The 14,629-nt window shown below is 35.3% G+C and overlaps 2 protein-coding genes and 1 pseudogene across 2 annotated transcripts; 1 reads left to right on the top strand and 2 right to left on the bottom strand.

Moving 5' to 3' along the window:
- Positions 1-69: 69 nt before the first annotated feature.
- Positions 70-4,114, bottom strand: LOC130728941 (PR5-like receptor kinase; annotated as a pseudogene).
- A 738-nt stretch (positions 4,115-4,852) lies between these two features.
- LOC130728940 (pentatricopeptide repeat-containing protein At2g37320-like) lies at positions 4,853-7,235 on the bottom strand. The gene has a single exon (XM_057580524.1). It carries the CDS (start codon positions 6,635-6,637, stop codon positions 5,051-5,053), a length of 1,587 nt encoding a protein of 528 aa, XP_057436507.1. The 5' UTR covers positions 6,638-7,235; the 3' UTR covers positions 4,853-5,050.
- Positions 7,236-9,925: 2,690 nt separating this feature from the next.
- LOC130717967 (F-box/kelch-repeat protein At3g06240-like) lies at positions 9,926-11,269 on the top strand. The gene has a single exon (XM_057568386.1). The coding sequence runs from the start codon at positions 9,926-9,928 to the stop codon at positions 11,267-11,269; it is 1,344 nt and encodes a 447-aa protein (XP_057424369.1).
- The last annotated feature ends 3,360 nt before the right edge of the window (positions 11,270-14,629 follow it).

Below are 14,629 nucleotides of genomic sequence, written 5' to 3'. Positions count from 1 at the left end.
ATATATATGATAATCTAATGAGTGGTACTCGATTTAATGTCTCAGATGAGCTTAGTAGTCATCATAATATTTATCAACCAGAAATTCAAATGAATTATGGATTATGGATAGTTGAGCATCCAACACTTCCTATACAACAATTACAACATAGGTACCGGTCTTTACTCCAACCATTTATTAAACAACAAAAAATACCAAAGTAATCTTTTGCTTTCAAAAAAAAAAACTGTTTCATCACCATTAACCTGGTACATTCTTGCTTAACACATTCAATTCAATGGAACCATCTTTTTCTGTTGTCATTGAATCTGTCTCCAGAGTATTGCCTGAAGTTAAATCTGAATTTTGCAATAATAGCTTTTCAGGAGAATGTAAGATAGGCTTTGGAGGATACGGCACTGACTGAAGTGTTCCTTCTAACATCTCCACCACTTTACTCATTGATGGTCTCTCCGATGGGTGTGTTTGGATGCACCATAGACTCACCAAAATCATCTTCCTTGCCATCTCATGTTCCTCACCTGTAATGACTAAACAATTTGTGTGAACATCACCTTGCTCAAGATCCTTATATATCCAATCTGGGAAAGACATTTCACTGCTTTGTGACCCTCCACCACTATCATAATTTTCTCTTCCTCCAACCATTTCAAGAATCAACATGCCATAGCTATACACATCAGATTTGTGAGAAGCGCCGCCAAATGCTCGACTAAAAATTTCTGGTGCAATGTACCCGGGAGTTCCTCTTGTTCCCAACATAGACACAATGCTCTCCTTCCTTTTGCATATTTTAGCTAACCCAAAATCAGCTATATTTGGGCAAAGGTTTTCATCCAAGAGAATGTTTTGAGGTTTGATATCAAGGTGTAAGATCCTCGTATTGCATCCTTGATGTAAGTACTCTAGCCCTCGAGCTATCCCGATTGCAACTTTAGACAAGGTATTCCAATCAAAATAAGAAACAGCATTTGGAGATCCTCCTCTTCCATTGATGAAATTATCCAATGAACCATTGGGCATGAATTCATAGATCAATGCCCTTTTGTTCATAATAACAAAATCCCAAAAGTGAAACAATGTTCACATGAGAAGTGTTGCTAATGCTAGCAACTTCATTTATGAAATCTTCTCCACTCCCGTTTGATTCACTTATGACTTTTACAGCAACAAGACGACCATCAGGTAATGTTGCTTTGTACACAACACCATATCCACCTTGGCCTAGCTTATCTAGAAATGAGTTTGTGATCCTTTTAATTTCTGAATAACTATATTGCCTTGGTGCCAATGAACCATAGCTTTTCATGAAAGCCTCCACATTGTGGTCAACATATTTTCTTCTTTTCCTGAAGAGCATCTTTTGTCTGAAACTCATAGACCTCATACGGTGGCAAATGATTAAAACAAAGAATAATGTTGTCATAAAACCAGCTCCTAATGCACCTGAATATTTACAAAGAACATATATAAATGAATAATTTAGATAAAATATTTCTATAAAAACATGACACCATACTTTAGGATAAAAATGTTATATGGTGGTCCAGCTTATCAGCTTATCAGTATATAGGTGCTGATTAAATTAGAAAATTAACTATGAAATTTGTCTATAGCTAATTTCCTAGTTAATGAGCATGGCTACTTCCTAACTAATTGGCTGTGTTTGAATACACATTCGTAAACGGACGTTAGCGCTCATTTAGAGACAAAAAGTAAACGAAATTCTTCTTGTGGACTAGGACGGACCGTTCACCTTGCACTCAACTGGTATCCAAACACACACTTAACCGGTACTTGTTTAGACCACTTGTTCTAATAATGTATGCTAGAAATCAATAACCGAAATTTTTGTGTGTATTACTTTTACCTATCAGAATCTTACGAGTTGTGCTCCCCCGCCTTTTATCTGCAATTCAAAAATCGAATTAGATATACAATCATGATTTATTGTTTCAAAATAAATGATATTTTTGCTGCTAGACGCACTTTTTGGTTTTAGTTAGTCGTGTAATTCAAAAGCCCTCCATTAACAGACACTTTCTTTAGCTATATAGATCTCATTCAAATAACTTGCATACCAAGTTAACTCAGCTACATGTATTCATAGACGTCAATTCCAATCACTCCCTAAACTTACAGTAAATATGGTTATAATCCTTTGATAGTGTCTAAAATTTCAGTATTTAGGTGCCGTTATAAATATATTCCATCTTAGAAATATAGCTGTGTAATATATCTAAAACAATTGATGCTGGTATATATTATAAATCTTGATCCAAACTCATTTTTTAGCTAGAGTTTTATTCTGTAACGATTTTAAGATGCTTCAAACAAAAGAAAATTTCAAACGTTTAATTTACTTAAGAGTTTATTTTTATCATCTTTGATCACAAGAATTATGAGAAAAAGTAACAGCTTAAATGATGTTAATCACTGACATAGGGTTATCATTTCAGCTGTGAGCTGATTGAAATCTGCTAAAGAACAAAAAAGTGGATTCCTGTTTTAGAAAATTTCTTGAATAAAGCACCTTATTTCTAAAAATGGACTATAGAACACTCTTTGTTTTTCTGTATTGAGAAGTTGTGAAGAAATGAATAAAACATAAGTAGCAAAGTCTAACAATGGTTAATCCATCAACTCAACTCAACTCAATTGGGCATGCCAATGAACATAGGAGTGTGAGAAATTAAGTGATTAGATTGGACATACCTGGAGCTGGTGCAATTGCTGAATTGCATGCAGATGTATGAGGCCCATCCTTGCAGAAACACCTGAATTCTCCATCAGACCCACACACTCCACCACTACCAACACATGCCCTGCACTCCTGATAATTACCATTCCATTTCAATGCCTCATCTATATCACCAGCCGCAGATTCAATTGCTGAAACTTGGGTTGCAAAAATAGGAATCATAACACTCGCAGCCCTCACGCAAGCAGGGGCAAAGGATAAAGGTCCCACCCACAAAGTAGAACACAACTCTACCATCATGGCAAGTGAAGTGATATTAAGAAACCCATCATAAGGATCTAGATATACATCACTCTATAACCAAAAGTTAGCTTTGTAGGTTTATTCAATAAATGATGTATGTGACCATTTTAATGACCACATACATCATTTATTGAATGAATCTAAAATAGTAACTTTTGCTTATAATAGTGACCAGAGGGTGTACACCGCAATGGTATAAAAACGTCACATTAACATCACCAGTGCCATCATATTGAAAGGGAGAGTTGTGAAATGAACTTTTATGGTAATCACTCACGGCACATACACCGCCCCAGAAATCATCTCTAGCCACTGTGAGCTTTTGTGTTGTGTTCTCCCATTGAAGAACACGATAAGTGATGGAATTGATTGTGATCTTCGCTACACCGTCTTCGCAAACGAGCTTCAACTTAGATTGACCGCAATAATCAGCTCTGTTTCCTCCCTAAAATGGGTACTTTAGGCTTTGAACATTGCTACCTTCGCAGGCAAAAGCTTCAGTGCAGTTCGTGTAGTACTGGCTGTCATCATCAGCGTAAAGGGACGCTGGAATATTGATTGAAATGACCCAGAAAATAAAAACGGAAGATGAGTGAAGCAGAGGTTTCATTCTTGAAACAGGGGAAAAGGCAGGGGAAGGGGTCATCATATGATTGAATAGAGAAGTGATGGGTGATTGGGGTTGAATTGAGGGTGTAATCAATTCACGTTTGACTTGCAGTGCATCAAGATTTTCCATAGTATGATGCTTCTAGGAAACCAGAGAAACAGCAGAGTAGGAAGTCAACTCACTGCCTATAAGCTAGTTTAGTTAATGACTTCTTTTTTAATGTTATTATTCATGATTAAGATTTAAAAAATGGCAAAATGCATTCAAAGAAATAGTCAGTGATTGTGGCTTGTAAAAAGGCTAGGATGATTTAGTTGACTTGTACAGAGATAAATATTAAATTAAGATTATTAACCACAACTAGTTTCCCTCTCTATCCTTCATTTTAAAGTAAGGATACCCTTATTATGTGAGGAAAACTGCCTTTTCATTAGACCTATTGGATCAAAACTATAGAAAAACCAAAACTGTAATTGAAATATAGTTTGAAGAAGAAACAAATCAACCGAAAAGAAAAAAGAAAAACATATTGGCATGCAAGAATATTTTAAGATGATATGTGCAGAACTGCAGATTTTAACTTATTGTAGAAAAAATTGGAAGAAAGCAAGTTTGTTTGCAAGCCCAATTAATTAACTAAACAAAAACTTGACTTTCTACCACTAACTTCATTCATGCAAGCCTGTTTTGTCATTCAGTAGAAACAAATTTAAAATCAATCTCTGATTTTGAACGAAAATACTATAATAAAGAGACAATGCAAAGCTTTCACAGATTCTACGAATAGACCAAACAAATAACGCTTGAAGGTTAATGATACTACAGTCAATCCAGGAAAATAAAGGAAATATCAAAATAGGCTTTAACAGTTAATTATTCATGTCAAGTCCAGAAATTATTGGGAAATCCATTTGATTAAATTAGTATACATAGGCAAATCAATTACATCTCATTTCAAGAAGATGCAGAACAACTAACCAACCAATCAATATTTAATGTTTTCCCGCTCATGTGAGCTTCAATGTGACAGTCAAGTGTCAACCAAGAATTTTACCTTTTTCTTTTGCCAAGGTGATAATTGTTTATCATCCTTTAAAGATGAATTAATGGATAGATGTCAAAATAGTGATATTCCACTTTGTCAATAGGACAGAATCCATATCATGCTTTCTTAAGTTTCTGTCCCAGTCACCCCACAAAGAGGTTTGTTTTTCTGCTGGAAATATGTTCCTGATAAGAACAAGAAGCATTGGCATACTTTCAACAAATGTCAAATTTCACGCAAGCCACATTGCTTGCATTGTTTCTTGAATTTTCAATCACCCATGAACATGTCACTGATCAGACAATGTATTTTATTTGTTCCTGCCCATGCCAAGTCTGCATGTCATTGCTAGAAATCACTGATATTCGAGTTAGCTACTCATGTGCGAAAATCAAATATTTTCCTCCTCATACATGTGAGACTGAAGGCTTAAGCTACTCATGTGGTCTACCAGGCTATCTATTACCAAAAGAATGTCACTCATTCTTCTATTTGACTTATCCTGTGCTTCAAATCTATGGACTTTGCTTTTGACTTCAATCCAACTACTTCCAGGATTTGGTTTTAGACCTTTGTCTTTCATTAATTTCCGCACTCGTGCTACCTGATTCCACCAACCTACACTTGCATACAGATTCGCCAGCTGTTGAAGCGTTGCAGAGCAACCGGGTTCCAACAATAACCTGCTTTCTGCTGCTTCAATTCCAATCCAAACATTCCCATGAAGCCTAGAGGAAGAGAGTAGTGAACCCCATATTACAGCATTAGGACATACAGGCATGTTTTCAATGAAATCACGAGCCTCTCGAATCAAACCAGCCCTACCTAGAAGATCTACAATGCAAGAATAATGATCAAGTTTTGGCTGCACACCATGCTCAACCATAGAATTGAAGTAAACTTGACCTTCTTTGACAAGACCTCCATGTCGGCACGAGGATAAGAGGCTAAGGTAAGTAACAGCATCAGGATCAACCCCTTGCTTTATCATCTCTTCAAAGAGACTAATTGCCTCCTGTGCAAGCCCATGCTGGGCATACCCAGCAATCATGGAGTTCCATGTGACAACATCTCTGCCCACCATATTTTCAAATATGTACAAGGCATCATCAATTACCCCACATTTAGAATACATGGCAATGAGAGCATTGTCAACATGGAGATAAGAATGAAAACCCATTTGAATTATTTGACAATGAGCACCTCTTCCATAGCCAAGTGCACCACTACCCATACAAGCACTCAGAAGACTCGTGTATGTAAAATAATTTGGTTTCATTTCTGAACCCCTCATCAAATGGAAAAGCTCCAAACACATGTCAACACGCCATTCTTGCGCAAACCCAGCAATAATCGCGGTCCATGAAACAACATTTCTCTCAGGCATTTCTTCAAACACACGGTATGCATCACCCGACAAAGCACACCTACTGTACAAGCTTATCAAGGAACTCCCAACATAAACATTTGCAATGAACCCAGTTGTTATTGCTAAGCAGTGATATTGAACACCGCCATTAAGGTCACGCTTGGACCCACATGAGCTCACAGCATGGGACAAGAAGCACACATCAACTCCCAACTCTTGTTCCATAACAGAAGACATTTCAGTAGTAGTTTTCAAAGTAGCTAAATTGCTACCCACATGATTGATTACACTGTTTTCCAGCATGTCCTCAATGAGCCTAAGATGGCTTCGACGATTCTCAATATCAGAGGCACTCTTTTTGGGAGATACAAGGTTAAGGATTCTTAGAGCATTAGCTAACTCTTTGTTTGCTCTTCTGGGTGGCAATTTTTGGGATGAGAAAGGTCTAAAAAATTGATTTGTAAGACAAAAAGTTGGGTTCCTTGTGAAGAGTAGTTGAATCCATGAATGGAATAGTGAAAGATGGAAGAGAGACATGTTATTGTTGAGAAAAAAAGCATAGCACCAACCATTGAATTCAGAAAACACCTGCCATGGACACCAATGCATTGGGATAAAACCAATAACACACTATCCTCATTGGGATAAAACCAATGCATAAATTTCAAACTGTGCTTTGCTCTACTTAGATTAAAAACGTTTAGAAAAGCTTCTCATAGGAAGAGGAAAGTTCAGTGAGGCATTTCATCAAACAGTTTATAGGTGTGAAAATTACAATAGAAAATTGGGTGAAAATGCAATGGAAATAGAAACTCGTGGAAAGAAATAAGAAAAATGACAGAAGAAACAACGAATGTAACCCATCAAACAGTTTCTTTGCTTCTTTCTTAATCCTAGTAAATAATCATATTTGCCCAAACTTTCTTTCAGGAACCATCTAGCAATTTTACATCAACATCATTGATTCGGTACCCCAACGTCGTTGAAATATGAGCAGATTGAGAAATGAATAAATAAATTAACAAATTTGTTCTACATGCATTCAAACCAGGGTTGTCAATAGCGCGCGATTGCTGCGTAGCGTGGCGGATCGGTGGTTGGCCGCGATGCTGGAGGCCATAGCGGCGTGAAAATTGCGTAGCCGCGGTAGCAGCCGCAATGGCGGCCAAAATTGTGATTGGAGCGGCGCGAGGAAGAAAGAAGAAGGAAAAACCCTAATCTTCATAGCGAAAACCCCAAATTGCCCCCATATTTAAACATTAGGTTAAACTTTTTAAGGGCATTTTGAGTTTTTCGTCCTATATAATGAAACATTGCGTTTCATTCTCTGATAAAAACTCTACTCAACCGAGGAAAACCCCCAAATTGCCCCCATATTAGAACATTAGGTCAAACTTTTTAAGGGCGTTTTGGGGTTTTTGATCAGTTTAATGAAACACATCGTTTTAGGTCTTCTTCAACCTGCAGCCTCTGTGATTTTGCTCTTTTTTTTCGATGAACAGCTGCAATTCCTCCTTCTTCCTCCTCCTTCCAGACTCATTCTCCCTCCTCATCCTTCCTCCTCCTTCTATGACGCTACACGCTCTAGCGTTATTTAGGCTTACCGCTACGCGACGCTACCCGCCATTAACTACTATTGGTCATTACCCTCCTTCTCTAAACACCCAAAGTTTCTATTTTCCAGTCATATTCCATCCTATCATATTCCCTCCACCCATAATCCTTAGGACCAAAGATATCATTAGAGTAAAAGTAGGGTCTTTCAAATTTAGATAACCCTTTTACTTAATATTTGATAGAATCACACATTCTTTTCCATGATTTAACAAATTATATGGACAATTTCTAAGTGAAAGGACCATTTTAACCCTCATAGTTCAATTAAATCTTTTAAAATCATAAAAGTCCCAAACTTCTTCTAATTTAGATTCTATAATAATTAATGTGTAATAATCTTATATTATAAATTTATTTGCTCGATATATAATTATATCGTAATTTAAATTTTGGGGGTTTAACAAACAAACCACAAAAAGAAATTTATTACGACTAGAAATAAAATTCAGGTATATTATGTGGGCCAAAAAGTAATTTAAGCCCTTAATTAATAAAGAATATAAAATTCGTGATATTTATTTTTAAACATGTCTAAAACTAGGGATGACAATATGGGCCCAACCCGTTGAGTTAGTCCGCCCTGCCAACGTGTTTTTGGTGGGCTGGGGAATACAACCCTAAAACATATTCACCCAACCCTGTTTTGGCACTCAATTTAACGGGCTGAGGGTGGGCTAACTCACAGGTTTTTTTTCCACTCATCTCACAACTGTCTGTGACACACTCACAACTCACTCAACTTATATTGGGTTTGACCAATTGACCAAAAACAATATACTGTATTTGACAAAAAAAAAATAAACTCATATTGGGTCGTGGGCACCATCGCTAATATAAACGAATGCCCCACATGTGTATATTGTCTTGTTATCAAATAACAAATTGATTAAAGTACCAATTTGAGATATCTTACAGTGCGAGAAAGGCAATTAATTGAACAAAATTTTATGCTTCGTGCATGGTTCAATGTAATGTATACTTATATATATATATAGAGTTGATTAAAATTTTTATGATTTTATAAAAACTTTTCATGAATTTTTTAAATCAATTCCGTAATATTGAATTTTTTTATTATTTTTCTAATGGGCCGGCCCGTCAGCCCATCTTCCCACTTATAAACAGGGTGGGCTAGGTGTTTGAGCCCATCTTTTAAAGGTGGGCCAACCCCTAGTGCCCCATTTTTGACAGGCACAGGGGCGGGCCGCCCAGTTTTTCCATTCCTATATAAAACTAAAAACCCTAATTTCCAATCCTTTCTCTCATTTTATAGAGTTTCTCATCAGTTCTTCTCCCTTCGGCGCCTCTCCCTCAGCCGCAATCCTCATTGATGGTAAGTAATTATTCTTCCCTTCATGGTTGTTTTCTACTTCTTTGATGTTCTTGATATTCAAATTTATATTGTCGAGCGACTCATACTCCTCAATTTTATATAGCTTTTCATAGTTGATTTTGGTTGACGAATCAAGATTAAAGATTTGGTCCAGATGTGTGAGAAAAGGTAAATCACTTTAATTTTTAATTTCTGTTAAACCTATCTGAACCAATTTGTAGTTATTTTAGATCGGATCGAATTTCTGATGTGAAAATGATATCAGACTCACTTGACTTGTTTCTTTGAACTCGACTTGTGTGCAACCCTAGATGCATCTTTAAAGTCTCACAATTGCCATCATGCGTGAACACATTTGTTTTATTTTCTAGACAATTATCTTCACTTTTTCATTAAATTATAGGAGCAAGCTTTTTATGGTACTTTTATAATTCATTCATCAAAAGGAGCTTCTTTGCTCATTGACATCTCACTACCCGTATACCAATAATAAGAGTTGTGAATCATGGTTGAGGGTAATATTGTGGTTTTTTCCAGGGTTCGTGTGCGGGTTGCTTTGTTGGGTATTCATTAGTTTTGGTTAAGATTGAGTTTGTTGGTTTTCTTTTTGGTTGGATTTTTCTCGTAAGATTTCTTTATTTTTCATTTGTTTTTCTCAACTAATCACTTTGTTGACCGGGCTCCTTTTTATTCATCAATATACTTATTTTTCTGTAAAAAATAATTCTTCATATTTTTTTTTTGAAATGTGATTTTAATGTTTAATTGAAATATGTGCCAAATTGGCCCTATATTTTTGAAGAGGAAAATCACGAAAAGAAAGAAATCATTTATTTCTATTGTTTTCTCCTCAGTATTTCATTTGGCCTATCATATTTAGACAATACGAATTCCCTCTACAATTTGTATTTCTTTATCATGTTTTCTTATTGCATCGCAGTGTGGCCATGAAATTAGCAGAGAAAGATAATGAACAAAAAAGTCAACAACTTGGGCTTTCTTTTGCTGATCTTCCAAACCATATCATTACCCACATCCTGCTAAGACTTCCCTTTAAGTCTATTCTGGTATGTAAATCTGTTTGCAAACGTTTGAACTCTCTTATTTCAGACCCACATTTTGCCAAGTTATACTTTGAGCATGCACCTACCGGTTTCATGATTCGGCCCGATGATCGAAACCGACTGTCAAGATTTGTGCACCTTCTTGAGTATGAGCCTGAAAAGTTTAACAGTAATGAGGATGGCCAATGTTGTTACTGTAAGGATGACTTTATCAAACTAGAATGCAACAACCATGTAAAGCTTGAGCATAAATTCAAGCTTCCTATTCATGGTGGAAATTCATATTTTCACAAAAGAAATGGTCTAAATAGAAATGGTAGAAAAAGACCTCATATTGACTACGAGCCGAAATATGATAAGTTTAATGTGGTGAATTCTTGTAGAGGTTTTCTTTGCTTGTCTGATCGGGTCGGAGACTATTTTGTTGTTTGCAACCCCATTACAGGTGAGTTCATCAGACTTCCAGAAGTAATCAAAATGGACAAAAACAAATATTTTCACCAAAGAGTATATCGTGGTTTTGGTTACGATCCCAAGACTAATGAGTATAAGGTTCTGAGAGTATTGAAAAGACTTCAAAATCGGCGGCGGGTTACTAACATTGTTATGACTGCTGATATGTACACACTGGGAACATCAAAATGGAGGAATGTTGAAGTTAATCTTGAGAATATCTTCTGGCTTCTATTTCCCACTTGCACAAATGGGGCACTTCATTGGATTTGTTCTCATGATAAAAAAGGCTCATTATTGTGTTTCAACTTTGAAAGTGAGAGGTTCTATTCTTTCCCTTCTCCTCCTGGTGTATTCAATGAAGGAAGCGATGGTACAAATAATGTCAGCATGGGAGACTTAGGGGGATTTCTTTACATATGTGATTCATCTTCTCGGGATACACCTGTTACGATGTGGATTATGAAGGAATATGATATTGGTGGATCATGGACTAAGGTTTTCAACATTGATATAATGAGCAAAAAGTGTTGGCCTTATGGTGGTATATATTGGCCAGTAAAACACTTCAATAATGGTGCTGCTATACTGATGTGTCATTCCTCCATGTTGTTTATCTATTATGAACCCCAAAAGTGTATATCCAAATTTTTTGAGGTACGTGGGACACAATCAAAATATTCGGAGGTAATTCCACATATCCCTAGTTTCGTCTCATTGAAGACTGTTATGAATGGAGACAATATCAGGCTGTTGGATGTCAACTCACGGTAAGAAACCAAATTATAATAATTTATCAACTAATTGAATCCAGTGATACTTTAAAGGATAAATGACATTTATTTTTAGAAATAGTTGCACATGTGTCATCACATGATTGGTAAACTACTAAACTTGATGAAATAGATTTAAGGAACTTGATATAAGTTTCTCCTTACTTTAAAACCATATCTACTATGATATTATGAAACATAAGACAAGTATTAAAGGGAATATATGTCTGTGAGTTTCCTATGTTGATTCTTTTATTTTAACATTTTTTTGCATATATTCTGATTGGTATGTTGGGGAAGAGAATCATGTTTTAAAGTTGAGGAATGCTAGTAACACATTACTTATAGGATACATTCCAACAAACTCATTACGATTGGTTTAGTTTATAAGAAGTCAACACTCTCATGGTGAAATTGTTTATACATGTTATGATATTTTGTTTGAGGAATGCTATCAATATTATTTTAAACACACTCTCCAACATACTTCAGGCTTGAGTGCTAGCTCCGATCTTAAAATTTTTACTATATTTTGATACTATTCACTAATATTAATATTTTTTTATATAGGTCTACAAATTTTAAACTGGCAGATGAAAATGAAGTTATTTTCTTAGCTAAAGTGATCACTGAAGTGGAAGAAGAATAGAATGAAGAATACATGTATTGAGAAGAAATTCTCATACAATAAGGTTATACTATATCGCAAGCTTTGAGTCGAATACCTTTTGATTTAGGGAAAAATACCTTAACTTGGGCTTCAAATTTATTTTGTGTAAACTTTGATCTAGAAGTTTAATTTATGATTCTGTCAAAGTGACTTATTATACTATTTGCATTGGAATAGATAAAGAAAATGATTATTTTTTTGTCTTTTCATGTTTGTCGGTGACCTTTGACATGCTTTACTTCGTCTGGTGTATATATCTGCATTGTTATTTTTATCACAAACCAAACATACATCCACCTCTAAGATATAAGAAGAGAAAAAAGAGATATGATATACAATGTGACAACAATAGAAGAAAAGGAAAATGAGATAGAATAGAAAGTAGAGTGTGAATGATATCTATTATTCTCTTATTGAAAATGAAAATGGTTTTTATATGTCTAGGTACTTTATGTAATGAACCGCCCTTTTGAATGTAATGTGAAATTTGATTTAATTTAAATATAAATCATAAGCTCTAGCTTATATTTTTATATTAATTATTGTTGAGAATTCAAGTGTGAGTATGAGTGCCACATTGATTAAATGTGGGTGAAGAGAAGATTTTATAAGAGATGTGACTCATAAACCTAATGTCTGAAGGTTTTGGACTAAGATGTGTTGTCGATATCTCTTTGTCTCTTGCGCCTCGACCCATAGACTTCCCTGTCTCCCGCAACAATTATTCATAAACCTAAGCTTCCACCCCTTTTGCCAACGACCTTGTGCTTAAGTTCATGTAAAATTTGTTTGAATTTCACACATTTTCTCAAAGAAAAAAGTTGTCTAAATGACTCAAAGCAAAATTTTTGATAAATCACTCTATTTTTTTACTAATGATATTTAAGATAAGTAGACTAAAAATTTCATATTTTGCTGTTGATTTATTTATAAATAATCTTATTGAGATATTACTCGTAGGGATGACAACGGGTAGGATCGGGTACGAGTTTTACAATTACCAAACCCAAACCCCAATCCCAGAACCAAACCCAAACTCAAACCCTTACGGGCGATAAAATGAAATCCATGTCCAAACCCATTGGGTTTCTGATTTACCCGAAACCCAAACCCATTACTTACGTGCAATAACAACCCGTCCCAAAACCCGATCCAGAACCTACTTTCATAAAAAAAAAAATGAAATTCATAGAAAGAAAACAAATACTATTCATCATCCTCATCCATCACCAAAGTGAGACAATAATAGTTTAGAATTTACTTTCTCAAACATACAACAATACAATTAATCATCAAATACTACGAACATAGTTTTATAAATATATGTATGAGAGTTTTTTTGTAATTTTATGTTTCGGGTATCTTTGGGTTCAAGTTTGGGCGGGTATAACACAGACTTAACTAATACCAAACTCAAACCCATAAACTGCTACGGTAACGGGTAAAACCCAAATTCAAACCCAAACCTAAATCCAGTCAACTCAAATTTTATCTGTCAAATCGGATCTAGATCGGGCGGGTACTTATGGGTTTGGGCAAAATTGTCATCCAAAGGATGAGGAAAATAGAGAATTCTTTCCTTAAATTCTTTACTGCTATAAATATATTTTGTATATAATTAGAATTCAACTATAAATTTATATGATACATTTCATGGACTTTTGGACCGTCAATATACATTTTAGTATAACTGATAAGCGTGTAATTGATGCACTTTATGTTTGTCTTTCTAAGCTTCATTATTTACATTCTTGTGCTTAATTGTTATGACTTAGCCATGTTTTGACCATTAGTGCTTATTTGGATTATTCATAGAAAAATGCTTAATTCTACACTTTTAGTTTCTGTGACTATTTTGCTAGAACAGGCTGAATCTGGAGCTACAAATATCCAAATAAGGCGCATAATATGTCTTTGGAAAGCTAACTCAAAGCCCTACAACTTTCATGTTTAGCACAATTCGATAAAAAAAACTTCTAACATTATCAGAATTTCCTTTCAAAGTTGCTGTCGCTAATCCTGAGAGTTTGGAACAGTCTGCACTAAAATGATCATATCTTGGGCTACAGAACTCCGAATTAGGATCCGATTGAAGGCCCGCGAAGCTGACTTAAAGATCTACAACTCTCATGTTTACCTCAATTGAAGATTCAGACTTCTTGTGGGACCCGCGAATGCCTGAGTGTTCAGCAGATTACTCCTTTATGTGGGCCCGATTTTGTGAAGATTTAGAAAAGATTTAGATAACAAGGATTGTTACTTGATGAACAAGTTTATTGATTAGTATAAATAAGTGAGTTTAGGATTTTTTTAGACACCACCACCTCACCATTACACCACCTCACCTCCTCCCCTCTCATATCTCTCCCTCTTTTCTAATATGAGTTGCTAAACTCTCTAGTTAGTCTTAGGATTTTTAATATTCTTGTGTTTGCAAACTTGAGGTTATGTTCTTAATGCAAATTCTTTCTTTATTAATTCTTTTCATCTCTATTTCTGATCTAGGGTTTGCTTAATTCCGTAGTTTTAGAAATAAGAGTTGATGCATGTTCGCTTAGTTCATGTTAGTTCGTAACTGTTTCTTAATCGCTTAGTTTAGGAAACTGTGAATTAATTTTCGCTTAGTTAATTAGTTCTCACGAATTAGGGAATTGATAAGGAAGAGTTAATCTTTTGTAACCAATGAAGGTT

The sequence above is a fragment of the Lotus japonicus genome, chromosome 1 (genome assembly GCF_012489685.1).
Source record: "Lotus japonicus ecotype B-129 chromosome 1, LjGifu_v1.2".
NCBI lineage: Eukaryota > Viridiplantae > Streptophyta > Magnoliopsida > Fabales > Fabaceae > Lotus > Lotus japonicus.
This window is presented reverse-complemented; position numbering and strand designations above follow the sequence as displayed.

Coding starts and splice junctions, on each gene's coding strand:
- LOC130728940 (XM_057580524.1), bottom strand. CDS start 6,637: ATGCATTGGTGTCCATGGCAGGTGTTTTCTGAATTCAATGGTTGGTGC.
- LOC130717967 (XM_057568386.1), top strand. CDS start 9,926: ATGAAATTAGCAGAGAAAGATAATGAACAAAAAAGTCAACAACTTGGG.